The sequence below is a fragment of the Aptenodytes patagonicus genome, chromosome 16, assembly GCF_965638725.1.
Source record: "Aptenodytes patagonicus chromosome 16, bAptPat1.pri.cur, whole genome shotgun sequence".
NCBI lineage: Eukaryota > Metazoa > Chordata > Aves > Sphenisciformes > Spheniscidae > Aptenodytes > Aptenodytes patagonicus.
This window is the reverse complement of record NC_134964.1, coordinates 1,596,635-1,614,762: the sequence shown is the minus strand read 5'-3', so window position 1 is coordinate 1,614,762 and position 18,128 is coordinate 1,596,635. Positions and strand designations below refer to the sequence as shown.

At 38.9% G+C, this 18,128-nt stretch overlaps 1 protein-coding gene across 3 annotated transcripts in view; it reads left to right on the top strand.

Moving 5' to 3' along the window:
* CA10 (carbonic anhydrase 10) overlaps positions 1–18,128 on the top strand; it is a 209,852-nt gene that overhangs the window by 65,839 nt on the left and 125,885 nt on the right. For all 3 annotated transcript variants that reach the window (XM_076353772.1, XM_076353773.1, XM_076353770.1), the window contains one exon: positions 17,411–17,553. In XM_076353772.1, the coding sequence (XP_076209887.1) occupies positions 17,411–17,553 (143 nt within the window). The remainder of the gene's footprint in view (positions 1–17,410; positions 17,554–18,128) is intronic.

Sequence of the window (18,128 nt, the reverse complement as noted above, 5' to 3'; positions counted from 1 at the left end):
TCCATGTTGAGAACTTTTTTTCCTTGTGAGAGTTATTAAATGTTAGCCACGGAGTATCCTGTCAGATACTGCTTAAGCTTAAAGGAGAACATCCAAAGATCTTTTTAAGGGAGTTTAAATAGGACAGCTGAGTTAGGAAAGAGATGAGTATTTAAGTATGAGAGCAGACAGAAGTAGACAAACTATCTGCATTCATCCGTCATCAAGGTAATGCACCAAAACTTGCCTAATAGATGGTTTGTTACAATCAAATTTTCATGCACCTTAGACTACAAAAATAAAGTAAATACAGAATATTCAGCTTAAAAAGAAACTAAGTAAGAATATCCTGTGTATCTTAAATTAAGGGGGTTTTGTGTACAGGCTAGCAAGTTGCAGGAATCATCCTAAACCTTATATGTTACTTAAAAGCACATTGTGACAGGGATCTAGTGGGAGTTCATATCAGATCTCTGAAATGGAAATTATCTTCTCCTAGGTTTGGGTGTCCTCACTGGGTGATATTCTCATTGGTTGGGTGTCCATTTTCTTTGCAACACCCAAGTGAGTTTTCAGGGATCTCGAGGTCTAGGATTTAACATCCAGCTGGGTTTTACATGAGTGTGAATGAAATTTCCAGCAGAAGATTTGAGGAGAAGCACTTTCCTCCTCCGTTACAGAGGGACCAACTATGATTTTACCAGGAAGTACAACTCATGAGTAGTTAGAAGAAGTAGATAGGTAATGCATGTGTTAAAGACCCACCTCTAACATACACATAATGAATAGTTCACAGGAGGAAACTTGAGTCCATCAAAATGTATTGGGTTTTTAATACTGTTAACACCTGTTTAAAATGTGAGCTTAATGCATCTTCAGCCTGTGGAGAGTAGTGGTTGCCTTGGAAGTAATATGTTTGTTTTGACTGCAGAAAATGAGGTTCATCTGCTTAATGAGTTATAGAGTGTTTTCAGAGTTTTAAGGAGTTATAAGAAGTGTTACCTCAGGGAAAAGAGGTCTTAAAGAAACCTCACTAGGCTGCAAAAACTGTGCTTCCTACTTTTTCAAAGAGATTTCTAGAACTGGAGACTTCATAATCACTGGCATCTTTGGAGACACCCAGGCAGGTCTGTGATGACTGCTGTGGACTTGTACATTAGGTAGTCCATCTGAACTGCTTTATCTAGACAACATTTCATAAGAACTTTTGATTTAAAATGCATCACAAAATCCTTCCACCAATGATGGCAGCAAGAAGCTTCAGATGGTATCAGAGAAGAAATTTTGCAGAGGTTAGTTTAGGGGGTTTTTCATTCTGCAAATTGGAGTGTATTTTTTGAAGGAAGAGAAACTGAAAATGGGCAAACTCAATTGTGTGAACAAAAATAAAGGTTCTTCCTCAGCCACCTGCAAATATCCCCCTCTGTTCAAAACGTTGTGTCCACTTTGATTTTATATGCTACATAGCAAACATAGAACATTCATGAAACATGCCAAAAAGTAGAAGTTAAAGGGGGAGTTTCAGGGATTGTAAAAGACATTAAGCATAAATTTGGAATCAGATGTACATAATTTATTTAGTATCTTTTGGCAAGTGATTTGTATTAGAATGTGTCTGTAATTCAGGGAAGCACTTAACTGCAAGCACTAATTGTATTTATAAAAATGTTTTGGCCAGAAGAGAAAGGGATTACTTGATAACTATGGCTTTTCTGAGGAAACAAAATGTTGAAGGATGTTTTGCTGAAGAAATGATCAAAATTTTTTGAAACACACACAAAAGAAGAAACAAGAGGGAACTTTAGATAATCTAAAACTGGATGTTTTTCCACCAAAAAACCTGCAAGACATCCATTTTGAATCACCAAGAGTAAAATTGTTTTCTGCAAAGCCAGATAATTTACTATTGTTAGCTACTTCTTTCTTGTTAGGAAATACTCAGTGCTCAAATTGTTTCCTTTTGAAGCTGCTAAGATTTTCAAACTTAGGATGTGTTGCCGCTGAATTCATTACACTGAGGTTTCAAAAGAGTGATTATTACTAAAAATCACAATCATAGCAAACCAGTGGAGTAACAAGAACACCAGGCATTGTTATGTTCTGAAATATCTCACACGCAAATACAGCAAAAAGTATTACTTCACATCCTAAGACTCAGGAGCAAATCACTGGGCCAAGTTCCAAGTAGTGATGTATAGAGACCATTTTCTTATTAAATTGGCCACAGTTAATGCTACAGAAAATAAATTAATACTCCTCTTGTACATTAGGTAGTAGGCTGGTTATAAGTGGTCCAGGAATTGTCATTATATTGCTCTGCTGGTTTCCTTCGGCAGCATAATAGATATATCTGTTACTCTAGCTGACAACAGCTAATAGTGCAGAACAAAGGAAAAGCATCACTATTGATGTAGGTGAAGCTTCCAATGACAATTGCCTAACTATAAGACTCAGACTTTGCCCTGTTTCTCTTGCACCACAATTAAATAGCAAGGTAATTCTGGGTAGTACCGTTAAGACTTTAGGAAGACAGTGTTGCTAACACTAGCCATGAGAATTTCTTTTGTTTGTTTTGCTAAGGTCTTGTGATTCATGTTCAACCTTTTACTTAGACAGAAAATATTCCTGAAATAAGCACTTTCCATTTTCCTCATAACATATTCAGTCTTTTCTGTTAAAGAAGAAAGGCACGCAGAGTAAAATAAGTTTAGTCACTGCACATAGTTTATAGTTGCTAAACCGCTGTTGCTCTTCTGCTAAGCTGAATGCAAACCAAGAGGGATTTTTATTTCAATGTGTACCACTACAGTTCAGCAAAATTTCTACAGCTGTTTGAAAAGCAGGGTAGGAGCCGAATTGTTTTGAATCTTGAAATACCTTTCCTAAAGCTCAAACAGAAGAGTCCTTGCATGTATTTTTGTGAGAGATCAAGATAGAAAGCTTTTCTTAAAAGAAAAAAATTCTATTTGTCCTGTCACATCTCAAAAAATCATTCCATTTGCTGTCTGCCTGGGACAGTGCCGAAACTCGGTTAAGTAAACTGGAAAGGAATACAATTTTGATTGTAAGCCTGGAGTTTACTTCTCTTTATTTCATCAGACCATACTGGAAAAACTTGTTGAGAATAAACTTCATCTATAGTGAACAGGTATTTGTACACAGCAATTTTAATAGGATTTATGATTACTGACTTAGCTATGGTAGCTTTGTGTTAGAGGAAGTTTAAACAGAAGCAAGAACACTAAAGATAGCTATTCTGTACTTACAAAGCCTTCTGGATATTACTTCTACTAGAAGTGCGTAAGTAATACAAAAGCGCTTTGCCATATACCTAAAACACATAAGGCTGTTATAGAAAAATAAGCATTATGTTCATGAGTAACACAGTTTGTGTTCACTTTTTTACTGAGAGCACAAGTTGAAATCGTGTCAACTAGCACTAAATGTATTCAGATCAGCTAATATAATTTGTGTTTAAAAAGGAGTACTTTATTTTTTGCTAGTGTTAAACCCAGACTGGTGCACTGATGGAACCACTTTGTTACGGTTCTAAATGACCTTTTGACAGGTGCAGTTTCTCCATTGGGTCAGAGGGAATGTTTACTTCAGTATGTTTATTCAACTAATTAAAATTGAAACTGAAAAATCGAGTGGGAACTTAAGTCAGAATTTTTTTCTTCAGAAAAAAACTAGGTAGAAAAGGTTAAGAGCTGGTAGTTCCAAAAACTAAGGAATTACAATTAACTAGTTCAGTTAGCCCTATTTCCAGTATTACTCTCTTCGTATTTCGATTTCTAAAAATATCAGCAAGCCTGTGACAGAGTTCAACTTCAGCTTGTATTTTCAGTGATTATGAGGCTACAGATTTTGCCTCTAGGTGACATTTCTTTGGATTACCTGGTGTATTTGATAATCATATTTGTAAAATCAACTCTAAAATTTATAAGAGCTGGATCCATAAGAAGGTACTTTTGACATTAGTCATTTTTGCAGCCTTTTCCATGTGCATGACCATAAATTTTCTACTCCATCTGGATGTAACCATTTAACACTTTTCTTCCTAAACCTCATTTTCTCAAGGAAGGTGTGATTTTATTCTTCTACTGCTAGAAAGACCATCAAATGCTGTATCCACAGGCTGAAATTATTCAGAAAATGAGATGTATTCAGTTCTGTGTGAAGGTCACAAGTGATAAAGCCTCCAAGGCACTATCTTCCTGTGAATCTTTGCTGCCAAAAAGGCAACGTACATTATCTTTTACACGTCTCCCTTGGAAGCAGTTGATGCTCATTCCTTCTGAGCTGTTACAGTCTCTGGCAGAGAGAAAGAGGCTGTTGGGAGTGTTCTAGAGCTATGGGCCCTCTGTTCTCCCCGTGACACACTGGGAAGTAGGTTGTGGTCTTTGTGCCTGTGAGAGATTTTACAGTTCTGCATTCTGTGCATTGCACCTCTGGCTAGTCTCTCCACTGCTTTGCTAAAACATATTGGGCACTGCTGTGATGCTCTTCAAGGTGGAGCAGTTACCTTCCAGATTGGATGATGCTTGTGCACTGCTGTATTTCTCACATAAATAGTGTGCTTGCTACTGTCATTTTTCACAAGCTGACATAAGTCATTGCAAACCACAGAAAGAAAATGTCACATGGTTATTACCTTACAAACTTATGCCACCTGCCAGCACTGGTCAGACGAGCAGCATTTTTTTGTAGCGCTCTGATTGACACTGGTATGAGATGTGCCTAGCTTAAGAAAACAGTTAGCTAAGGAAGGGTTCTGGAAAGATTACTGCTGTGCTAAACAGCTTTTCAGTCATAGTTTGTGGAGTTGCTAGTTGGAAATAATAGAGGGCTCTCCTTGCAGTTGCTATTTGATCTAACCTTGAGTACACACCTGACATTCACAACTCAGTTAATCCCGTTGGCTTTTCCACATCAAGGCGGTGCACTTCCATTTTCATGCACTGATGACAGCATAGCAGTGCATTTCCAAACCCTATCTTACATCAAGAGGGAGCATCCACTCCTTGCCTGTTACCTGCATCAATTCTTGCTGATGCATTCAGAGCAAATTTGATCTTATGATTCAATTGCTAGATTGAGTTGTGTGTTTGACTGCAGTTGGAAGCTTTCAAAGCAATTCGGGGGAGTTGCTCTTTCTGTCTTTACATGTATGTGTTAACAGTGAGATCAAATTAGAAACAGCAATAGCAGTGTATCAGAGTCACACAAGAGTATGATAGTGTCGCCCTACAACACTGCAAGGAGATAGTTCCTTTAGCCTCCATCCTTAGAGTGTCCATACTGTTCTGGCACTTTGGCTTACACTAACAGTCTCCTTGAGCTGTTTTCAAGTAATCCTCTCTGAACAGCCTATCCTGTGGGTCTACTCTCTGACCTGATGCTCAGTCCTGTAGCTACTGGCCTCCTGCCAGCTGCTGGGAGACTGCCGCGATGCATAGCCCTGCTTTGTTGCACAGCCTCCATGCTTGTCCTTCTCTGGCTCCTTCTTTATGTAATCCCTTGCCTGTTCTCCCCCATCCATCGAAGAGCCATTCACAAGGAGATTGAAGACACCGAACTCAGGGGAAGCACTAATCAGGCCCTGCCTATTTCAGATCCCTGGCACAACATGCAAACCCTTTAAGAACACATCATCTGCCCTCTGGCGGCTAATTTTAGATGGAATAATTATGACAATACCTCGGCATGGTTTAACTCACCACTTCTGATTTAATAATATATTGTAGCACTTGAGAAGGCCTTTTCTTAAACAAATTCAAGCATTAAAAAAAAAAATCATGCATGTCCTGGTCTTACACACTTTGATTTCTTAGCACCAAAGATCTAGTACCTGTAATATAACTAAATAAGATACATACATATATTTACCTACTTTTTGCAGAGAGTTGATTTAAAATTTAGACAGCAAAAGGATATGAGAGTAGAGATCAAAATCTGTATTCTGTGCTAAGTTCAACATAAATTTCAGTCCCTACAGGCTGAATCTATAGCTGTTGAAACTTGCAGGCTATCTTCTTTTTTGACAAAGTATGTAGAACGGCAGTGGATCAGTGTGCACCCTGCCTCACCTGCGCACTGCCTCCATGCTCTGTACTGCCACTCCCTGCACTGCTTTGTAGATTCCTGCCCAAATCTATTCCCCCTGCATCCAGCACTGTCTCCTCCCTTCCTCAGCTCCCAAGCAATGCCTAGGGTATTTATTTGCTTGCCTTTTTTTTCCCTTCTGTTTTTTGGGGGGAGTTGGCAGTGTTTTGGGGGTTTTTTTTGTTGGCAGACAAAAGCAGCTTGAGAACCTTCCCAGTTAGCCTGTCTGATGGGAGTGCTGCAGAACATTCCTCTGTATTTGACTGCAAATACAGAAACTTCAAAGTAAATGAGAAAACACTTACTGGTATCATTAAATACACATTTAGGTGAGTATTTAAGAACCTTCACAGCCTTGTGAAAACCAATATATTTGCAAAATGTTTCCTCACTGACAGCAGAACTCAGCAGTTTCATTTGCTGTATCTCTGTCCAAAAGCAGCCTCAGCAAGATCAGCAAGGTTGTTTGGAAGCTCAGATTCACAGCAGAATTCAAAACTGAATGCATTAACAGACCAAAAGGTTTTAAATATGACCTTGTCATTAAAAAAAGTGCAGTATATTTGAGCAACACATACGGCATTTAATCCAATGGTAGAGGAGTTCCTGATAATGGCAAGTTCGTAAAGGATATTAAAACCAGAAAATTTGTTTGAACAATAGGTATGCAAAACTTGAGTAAACATGTAGTATTTGCCTTGCATTTGCTACAAAAGCCAACAGGACCGTGGACAAACCCACTTGAATAGCTCTAACAAGCAGAAGCGGGTTTGGAGTTTGAAGAGGGAAGATGTGTATAACATGCGATGTCTCTCCAGCTATTTGTTACATTTTAGCCATTTGGTGAAGATGAATAATTTCATTTCTTCTCTAGTTTGTAGGGGATTTACAGATAGTCTTGTACCAGTGCAGTTTCTTTCCTCTTTAAGAAGTTATTCAGTATTTATGTTGTTTGTACAGGATTTTTCTGGACTAGACACCACACTGATAGAATTTTCAGATTATAGAAGTGGCCCAGTTTTTAAAGAAAAAGTGAGTCCTTTCCCATCTTCCCTTATTTTCACCCAATTTCAGAGAACTCAGAGAATGCATTTCAGTATTTCTGAAAATTAGGCCAATGACCAGCCTTACACTCATTAGACTAGTTACCACCTGACATTCAGCTGATTGATGATGCGGGGATTTGTTGGGTAGGAAACCGTTACATTTCCTATGCAGTGTATTTGTCCGGTGGTGAGCACACAGAACACAGAAATCAGATAATGTGGCATCAGCCAAAAGAAAACCCTTGCACTCAGCTATCCTCTTACATCTCAGACAGTAATTCCTGTGTAAAGAGTTTGTCAAATGTTGTAGAGACCAGTAAGATACAAACACTGTTCTTCAGGAGGAAGGGAGAAGACAGCAAGTGAGACTCCTCTAGAAGATCCTTAGTTATTGGGACTCACATGCAGCCAGGTTCATCCCGAGTCACAGGGACCACTAAGCCTTTTCTGCTTCTACCTGTTGCACACACAGGGTAGCAGAAACATCCCAGGAGTATTTCAGCCAAATCACTCAGTACAAGAGAGCTAGATTCTCCCTAAACATGCAGGTTTTCCTAGATAATGATTAAGCTGGCTTCTGTGCACAGCAGCAGCCTACCTGTAGAGGCTGTGTGCCATGTGGTGTATGTACAACATGTTATCAAGGAAGCAGTGACTAGATTCTTCCCTATCAGAAAGATCAGATCTTTAGTGTAACTGCAGTTAGGAAAAGCAGTAGATGACTCAGTGAAAGATCAATCACTGGACAGCAATTAGCTGAATAGTTTGATGTAACAGCTGAGGAGAGGCCAAGGTTTCTTTCCATTCCAAAATATTTTGTAGTAATGCCTCTGTTTAGAGTTGTGGCTTGACAGCACCGTGTTGGACTTCTAAGAGATCAGTATTACCCAACTTTTTTTCAGCCTGTTAGTAAGTGCATCTCATCAGCTGTCCTAAGGACTTCTGGCCTTTCCAAGAACAATCAAAGTTACAGAGTTTTGGTAATCTCACTGTGGAAACACAGCATCCCTGGGCAGGGCCAGAGCCCTGTGGAATGGGGTCAGAGAAATCTGATTACTCTAGAAAATACCAGAGCACAGAACATCAGTGTTTCTGTCTTGAACTGTCATTACAGATATGAACTGCAGCGCTCAGCGGTGAACTCCGTGCTTGCTCCTCACTTGTCTTTGCAAGTCAGCAGAGCCAGGACATTTCTGCATTACTTGCTGTTATTAGCTGTAAGAGTCTTGTGGGAAGCCAAAGTAGTACATAGCTACAAGTAATTCTCAAGAAGCCACTGTCACACACAAATGTTTTGGAGAATGGGACTGGTTAACCCTTACTGGATGCTCCTTACACATAACCCTTATGCCTCAGTGCCTGCCTTCTTCAGAGTGAATCCCTTAATGTGCTGTAGTTTCAGAATGTGATGCTCATTATATTCATCCTAACAAAGGAAGTGCTAACAGATGCACACATATACTGAATTTGGCAAGAAACAGTTAAATTCCATCTTACTACCTGACAGTTATGTTTGTTTTAGTAACAGTATGCTGTGAAGCACTGGGATATCCAGAAAGAGCACTTTTGATAGAATAAATATGCTGTCTTCTGTAATTTATGTTCCTTCTTTCATTTATATTTTTCAGCAAAAGGATCGATACTATCCCAAAGACATTAAAATAAAGCTGAATCTACAGAACAGAGCTCAAGTTATCTGCTGGATAAGCAGTCTTTCCCCTTTCCTTAAAACAATAAGTTCCAAATTATTTTTCTCTGAACAACTTTCTCCTGTGTTCCAATTTCATCTATGTGAAGCTTTCTTCACTTTTCTTCTGGATCTTCTTTAAAACCTTAGATCTCACTCACCCTGCCTCAGAACAGTTGTTCATTTTAATAGTAACAGCCAAAGTCCCCAGTTTTACAGCATGAACCACAGCACAAACAGAAAAACGAAAGATGAAGAAACATGAAGAGGAAGGTTGCTTTTAGAGATCATATGATAGCTCAAAACCTGGGTTTCCTGCATTTCAGTGCAAAGCCCTATTTAAAGGGCAGAATGACCATCGCAGCTTTTTTGCATTTCATCTTTTTCCCTTTCAGTCTACATTTAAATCCAGGCCAAACTCTCCCTCTTTTCCATCCCCCCAAATTACAATGAGCGTCAGACAAACTTACTCAGTTGTGATTGCCGACTTGCTCTTTGCCTGCTTCAAGGGGAATCAGTTGAACCCTGGCAGTGATTGATGACTGAGAGACTGACCAGCCTTGATTAGAAACTGCCAGCTGAGTGGCAAGTAATTGATCCAGCTAGTTACTCATACAAGCATCCCAGGCACTGGCAGATGTAATAAGGGAGCCCGGTGTATGACTGAATGGCAGATACAGGCACTGATCATCCAGTCCAGTATGCTCAGTGTCTTGTGTTGAGAAAAGAGGGAGGGGGTGTTGCCTTCCTCCCCTCCCCTTTTTCATTTTTAGCTCTTTTACCAAGAAGGATTTCCTTTACCCAAGACTGACATTGTAATGAGCACTCTGCACCAACTCCATTAAACATCCCAGTTTCTTTTTAACCTTTAAACCAAACTGTCCTTTAATCTGTTTTCATTTCCATTTCTTGACACAGTTATGGTAAACCTTTCAGCAGCGGAAACTTCACTAACATTACACAGAAAGACAGTTTTCCCCAAGACTGTATATCGTTTTGACTGGAATGAGAGAGAGAAGTACACTATATTTTCAGGATAGTAGTAACAATGGCCCTAGAAGATTGTTACTGAAGTTGCTTAGTTTTGGACCTGGATATACTTCTGCCTATATATGCACCCCTTCCTACTCCTGCCATATTAATAATGCAAAAAGAAGAGATAATATGAAAAGCATCAATAAGTACCTTTTAAGCAGCTGACCTATATTTTTGGGAAACATTAAAGCAGTATTTGATTGTATAGTTTTAGTATATGTGTTAACTCATCACAGTGTGGCAGAGAAAAATCTAATTACATACTGTTGTACAACTGCTCTTTACCCTAAGATTAACATAATTTATATAAAAGTGAATTAGTCTGTTTTAATCGGTGCAATGAAAGAAGTGGTAGTGTTTTTACACTGGTATCCCAAATGTGTAGATGAAAATAAGAAAAAGCTTTGCAAGGTTAGAGGTCAGTAATTGTGATTGCTAAATACTTTTTTCCAGGTAACACTCTTAATTGAAGAAAATGTTTAATTAGGCAGAAATAAGCAGCTATAATTTAAAAGGTAAATTGAAGAGGGTATTGCAGGATGTCTCTATTAAAGGCATAGCAGAAAATTAACACTTTTTTAAAGAAAGTATCTTTCCAGAATCTTAACTCCTAATTCCCCCTTCCAGATTTCTGTTCCTTCTCATTTATCCAGTGCAGTTGTTGAACTTCTGTCATTAAGAATCCTTCGTAGAGAGGGAGATGACACTTGAACAGACCAGTATGAAATTAGTAGTATGTAATATGATGCTGCTAGAGTTCTTCACAATTTTCATTTTTTTGATACATTTCAAGATTTATTGATGAAAAATTTTAATATTTTTTACCATCTTCTGAATAATGGTAATGCTGTCTTACTCTCAAGGATATATTTCAGCTGTCAACTTTTTGCTTCTTAAAAAGAAATCAGAATACTTTCAGTTCTCAAATTTGAAAACATTGTGATACTGTCTAATATTACTGCAGTCTGGAAATTTCTGTGACCAATTACTCACATGAATGCCATTCTATACTCTGTCATTTCTTTGGTGTCCCTGATTTATCTCTCAAAGCCTTTATGACTTTACGTTTGGCTTTTATGTAGAAGCAGAGCAGGTCATGTGGTTATCCAGAGGCATTAGTATGGTAATTTTCTTCAAGTTGAGTAGGTGGAAATAATTAATGGACTGCTTTATTGATGTACATAGATAGCTGATTCTCTCTGTGGTTTCAATTCCCAGCTTCAATAAAATAGCTTGAGATTTTATCTGAGGGACCAGTAATTACACAGGGCAAGAATAATTGCTGCACAAGTACAATCTGATTGTGTTTTATGCTATTGCCAGGGCTGGTGTTAAAGCTTAAATATATAAACAAGGATCTGTTGCATGAGTAAGTTGACTCCTTTTATTTAAACTCATGAACTCTAGAATAACTTAAATTCAGAAAATCTGTGCTCTTAAAAGTTGAGCAAACTTCAAAGAGGAAGTTACAGTCTTAGCGCAGTGCAACACAAATAACTTTACTGTCTTGACTAGACTCCATCTCCTATTATTGACAGTGACCAGTAGCAGATACCTTGGGAAAAATAAGCACCTATAAAAATAAGCACCATAAAAATTGGATCACATTTGTTACTTTTTATCTCTCAGACTGATGCAGATTTTATGTGAGGATTTTGGCAATTCAAGTCACTGTGGTATTCCTCCTAGAGTTCTGACCGACACTAATGAATTTGTTCATTTTATCAATTTATACTAGAAGTCATTTTTCTGATGCTTGATTTTGAGACAGGTTCTCGGATTCATTCCCCATAAAGAAGCTCCTGTGTGGGAACCTCCCTAGGCACCTTTGTAAGCAATAAGGAAAAGAACTGATACAGCTTTACTGCTACATTATCTTTCATGCGCTCCTTTTACAGTTTGAAAAAAGTTATTAGTGGCTTTTATGCCTTTAGCAAATTGTTCTTCAGTGTCTTTTTTTGGCTTGTCTTATTTTAGTTTTAAATTTAAGTTGTCAGAGTTTATAATCTTTTCAATTTTTCTTACTTGGACACCATTTTTTGAAGCATGCTTTCTTATTTCTAGCCACCTCCTTTATTTTTCTGTTGAAGCTTGCTGGCTTCTTGGCCCTATTTAAACAAAGGCTCAGAATAAACACATAAAACCTTGAAACTTAGCTTATATTCTGGCAATCCCAGTGCCCATTTTACCATTTAGGTGTTCTTTTTAAAAAAGCTTCATCATTTTTATGTAGTTCTTCATTACACAAAAATCGACTACATAAGGCTTTTCATTCATATAAAGATGCCGAATTCAATGTAGTATGATATCTACAATACAAACTGTTGCTTCTCTAATTACTTCCTAAACCAAAGTCCCTGCATTGCTCAGACCTAAATCAGAGGTTGTTTCCTCAGTGAAAGGTTTGCATAGCTAACACTATTTTAATGTCCTACTTATTCCAAGTGCCCAGCACAGGAAGCATGATCATCAGATCAGTGAGACACAGAAGGTAGACAGGAGGTTGGTGGCAGGACAGTCTCCACTTGTATCTAGTTCTGAGGATGGCAGCTTTTTTTAAACATGCTTTTCTCCCAGATATCTTCTTCTCTATTTGATTTGCTGCTAAACTATCTCATTCATTTATATGAGGCAACACAAGGAACATAGTAGAAAGTCTGCTGTGTTTTTCCCTGAACTCGGAAGTTGTACTGAGAAATACGGGGCTATTTCCTGGATATTACAAAACTTTGCAATAATAGAAATCATTTGCCTACTGTGCATGAAACCTGCCTGCCCTTTGCTTTTGTTCCCAGAGCAGTAATAAATCACGTGTGTTGCCAAGGTTAAGCACTTTTAACAAAAGTTAGCTTAACAAATATAAGCTGTGAGTTGATCATAAGAGACCTTAGGAAAGTAATGCAAATGTACAAACAGGAGGGTAGAGCAGGGAGAGAGAGAAACTTAGGATTCTTTGAAAACTTTGAACAACTAAGAATGACTCCTGCCAGTGATTAATCATGGCACAGAATAGAGATCAGAGCCTTAAATCAGGAGAAAAGCAGAGAGAGACACGTGATTTTATCTTAAATAAATTCTCATATGTTTTATGGCTTAGAAACAAAGATTATGATTTTGGTGTAGAAACCTTGCAGAGCCACTCTTTGCAATTGCAGTCACATTTCCAAGTAAATGCAAGTATCTTTAAGGACTCCCTAGATTGTAAAGTTGAGAGCTGATGGGGTAACACTTCACCAGGTATGGCATGGCCTTCTAGTCTTTCACAGTCATTTCAGAATGGAGAACACAGCCAGGACTTGAATGTAGCAGACAGACACAGCCCAGCACAGCTTTGCTACCAGATGAACCCCCAGGAGTGCTCTGTCCTCAGGGCCGGGTGTGCTGGGAAGCACAGCATCATCTCACCCCACCCCAAGTGCTGCATCTGTTCTCTTCTGAGCTAGACCCAACTATTTCAGTCAGTGCATCATGAGGACTCTTCAGAAAATGCCTCAGAGAAATTCTGGCTACAGGCTCTTTATGGCTTTGCTAAGAACAAGATGCAGAAAGAGAGCATGAGGTAGAACTCTGAGAAACTTCTTTATAAATAAGCCCTCGACAGCCAGGCAAGTGATTAGGAGACACTGCTTAACTGTCCACAACCCTTTCATGACCTAGACAAAATTTTGAGTCCAGCATCATATTTTTTCTAAGATAAGTAGTATTTAAGACATGATACACAGCATGCGCCTCTGATCCTGTACTGGGAAAACCACTGCCTCCTTTCACAACGTAGATGCAGACTGTTACATGTCCATCAACACACTCTGTAGACGGTACCATTACGCTTATCTGCAAGTTTGCTGTACCTACAGCATAAGGGCATGCCACATAAGGGCATCCTTATCGGACTCTGTTCACTCATTGCTTTTCTCTGGAGAGGGGAGGCTTGTATTTATTTAGGCAAATCCTTGGTACTCATCACTAGGAGAATAGCATTCAATCCTTACTTTATTGTTCTAGCTGCTGTTATTTCACTGTTGTTATGCATAGGTTTGGTAAAAGCCATCAGGATCCCTCATTCTATTGTGTCATGCTGATACTAGAGCATCTTCATATATCTCAATATAAATTGTTCCCAGTGAATAGAAAAAAAGAGCAGCTGCAATAAGATACAGACTGAATAAGGATGTCAGAGATATTTTCATAGGTGTAAAATACAAGTAATCCCCCCACTTTCTCCCCATATAACCCCCCCCCCCAAAAAAAAAGTCTGTTTTCCATAGTGTGCCAACATACAGAGGAAATAAACTTTGAATTTATCCAATTTTCCTTCTGTTATGAGAAGGTTGAAGGCATGACATTGATCAGGCAAAAACTTATCACTTTATGTCTATGTAACATGTTTGCAACAAATCAGCTCTCAAGCGGTATAAATTTAGGGGGATTTATAGGCAAAGGCAGAGATGACATGACCAGTATACAGAAACATTTGGTAGAAAAACCAGTAGCTAGAGAACCTTGTTAAATGAGATTGTAAGCTAGTATGTGGGCTGCATGCAAACTAGCTTGTAAGAGCAGCTCCTGTACAGCACAGGAGCCAGGCTGCTGCCTAAAATGCTTCAAAGGTCCACACACAAAGATGCAGCATATTCCCACTCACACATGACTAGATTTTTAAGAAAATACAACCTAATTGTGGGGAAGGAGATACTGTTTCATTAGTGACTTAACCCCTAGTAGAACCCTGTCTGTTAGCTAAGCTGGAATAATAAAATGATGAATATTTTGATATGTTTTTCTAGATTCATACACTAATTTCTTTAGACTAAACAGTTAATTCAGTATTTGTGTTTAATTTAAGCCTTGGTTTCCTACATGAAGCCTCCTTGGATTTTTCCATTACTGTTCTAAATACTTTTCTATTACTTTGAGCATCTAAGCAGCAGCACTAATTACTGTAATTAAATGTAATCAGACATTAATATTCCATAAGATCCCCATCCAGTAGTTAACTTAGGTGTGCAGTCTTAGGTCAGTCATCCTTAATTAACCTTCAGTTAAAGCATAAGCAAAGTCGTTCTGATCACTGGAGTAAGTTTACCATGGCTGAACTTTCTTTTTGTCTAACCATAGATAACAGAGCTAGCAACAAGCACATATTGGAGGGATTCTTAAGCATGAGCTTCCTAGGCATTTAGAAAGAAATCAAAGATTGTAACACGGACTTACATGTCTGGGTGACAAGTCTAACCTTTGCAGTGCAACATCACAATATCGGAGCTCCACCTTCTTGACTTTCAGGTGGTAGGCTGGTGTGACAGGCATTGCACAGAATGCAAAGTTTCCCTGTCAAAAACAGAAATAACATTATAAAACATCCCCTCATAGCAGCTATTTTCCAGTGCAGCTTTTCTAGGACAATCCCAGTTGCATCATAAATTCTTTAAGTAATATGATCTTGAAGATAACGGCATGCCCTGTTTGGCTTGCCATTTGTGCTGGTTTTGGCTGGGATAGAGTTAATTTTCTCCATAGTAGCTAGTACGGGGCTGTGGTTTGGATTTGTGCTGGAAACAGTGTCGATAACACAGGGATGTTTTTGTTATTGCTGAGCAGTGCTGACACAGAGTCAAGGCCTTTTCTGCCTCTCACCCCACCAGCGAGGAGGCTGGGGGTGCACAAGAAGCTGGGAGGGGACACAGCCGGGACAGCTGACCCCAACTGACCCAAGGGATATCCCACACCATGTGACGTCATGCTCAGCATATGAAGCTGGGGGAAGAAGAAGGAAGGGGGGAGAATGTTTGGAGCGATGGCGTTTGTCTTCCCAAGTCACCGTTACGCGTGATGGAGCCCTGCTTTCCCGGAGGTGGCTGCACACCTGCCTGCCCATGGGAAGGAGTGAATGAATTCCTGGTTTTGCTTTGCTTGCGTGCGCGGCTTTTGCTTTACCTATTAAACTGTCTTTATCTCAACCCACGAGTTTTCTCACTTTTATTCTTCCAATTCTCTCCCCCATCCCACTGAGGGGGTGGGAGAGTGAGCAAGCAGCTGGGTGGTGCTTGGTTCCCAAATGGGGTTAAACCACGACATCTATAAAACATGATAGGAAAACACTTACCAAGATCAGCCATTTTCCTGAGGCTACACTACTCAGAAGATATTTTCCACCTGTCTCCCCTCCAAGGAATATCTTCCCAATGGGTTAAGTCTACTACAAATGTGAGGTTCAAATCCAGGCAACACTCTATGTGGCTCCCACAACAGTAGCCAAAAACTGCAAGCAGAAGCAAACATTCACACTGCAAAATCCTGCATGCAACTAGCTACAGCAACCGAAAAGCTTTTTATAAGCAGCTGATGGGGTTGTTTTCAGCTCCACCCTCTGGGCAACACACCTGTGCTCCTGCCCTGAGGACTCAGCCACATGCTCCTTCCCCCAGCCTGAGTTTGTAGACTTTGTCACACACAGTTTGTAGATTAGAAGGATGCTTTGAGGCTCAAAGGTTATGAAAACTTTTAACAAAATGTAAAAAGAAAAAATAAAGCCAAAAAAGGCATCAACATTCGGACCTGTGAAATTTCCACCTGCTACGCAAAACTACAGAATAATTCTGATAAAGTCAAAGTTGCCGTATATACTTTAGACAGGGACAAAGTGTGCAGACACAAATTTAAATGTGTCCTTTGTGTATCTTGTTAGTTGCTCTTTACTCATTTAGTCAGAAATTTTTTCAGCGTCCAAAGAGAAGTTCAGGTTGATCTTGTCTATAAATCGCAGATTAGATGCAATATGAACCTTCAGCCTGCAGTTACCTGATGAGAAGCGGTATATAGTTACATCACATTTTTCTTCTTTTTCCAATTAGGGGCACAGAATCTCTGAAAGTAACTCAGCTTGTCAAAAATCAGGTGTTCCTCCATGTTCCAAGCCATTGCACGTACAGGGAACTATCCTTCTTCACCATCAGAGTGTGGCTTTTCCAATGTGATTTTTTTAGATCAAAACTTCAACTAAAGAAAAGTTTGGGTGAATGGAACAGAAATTAGTAGAACCTGTCTAGAGGGCAGGCCTGTTCTCTGGAATGAGAACATCCATTGTTCTCACAATGTGTGAGCTTCTCTTATAATAATGCTGGTTTTTTTTAAGAATTCTACTAAATACGAACACTTTTAAGAAGTTGAGTAGAATGGAACAATTTCAGTCCAAGGACACATTGTATGTATGCAAAATTAGCATAAGGACTAATGGGTCACATTCCTATTGCTCAATAAATATTCTATAATACTAACAGCAAAGGAGCTATTAATAATTGAATCTGGGAATATATCTAGGTACTTTCAAAAGAGAAAAAAAAACCCCTTCTTTCCTGATACAAAAATATATGAAAAAATATGTTTTGGTCTTTATGCATGGAGTTCTAAATTTCAAGCGCTAGATGAATTTGCCTGTTTTCAGTTTCAGTGTATGTATGTAGACAGTATGACAAGTTTAATTATCTAGCTATCTGCCTTGCATGTATTTCTCTAGTCTTTCCAGACTTCTCTTAAACTTGCACTTTTTTATATTTTGCAGTTCCCTCCTTTTGGGGTTTGGTGAACTCAGCTTGGAATCTTTGCTCTGTTGGGAAAAGACAGTCACCTGTCAATATTGAAACCAGCCATATGATTTTTGATCCCTTCTTAACTCCACTTCGCATAAACACAGGGGGAAGAAAGGTATGTGTTCTATCAAGTTCTGGTATAAAAACAAGAAGTTAGTAGACTTACAAACATTTGCTATATTTTATATTTCTAAAGCATTTACACTTTTATCTCAGTCAGCTCTGAGGCAGAATAACAACAACATAGTGCTTTGCAGATCACATATTTCATCGCTGCTGGAGAGAGAGCAACCATACATTTTTAGGTGTCTTCTAGCACATATTTTTTTTTCATATTAACTATTACTTGGAACTCTGCTGTCTGGAAGAATAGCATCTCACTTAGAAACTCCACGTTTGTAATTATATTTGGTGTTCCATCCTGAGTGGCATTTTAAAGGTGCTATTCTAAAAGTGTTGTTTAAGATGGCCAGGACCTTCTTTTATTCATCTAAATGAGGATGACATTGCAGTGCCATCACGTTAAGGGGTAGTAAGGGACAAATGAGCTTCTTTATGTTATGAAATAAAAGGAACTATGAGATACGTATCTCAGCATGGGACAGGCAGACAGATGTGTTCAAAAAGTGTCTAGTTTCTGTGTTATCTACAGCATGTTGGCACTCATAAGAAGATTTTTTTTATTGGGCA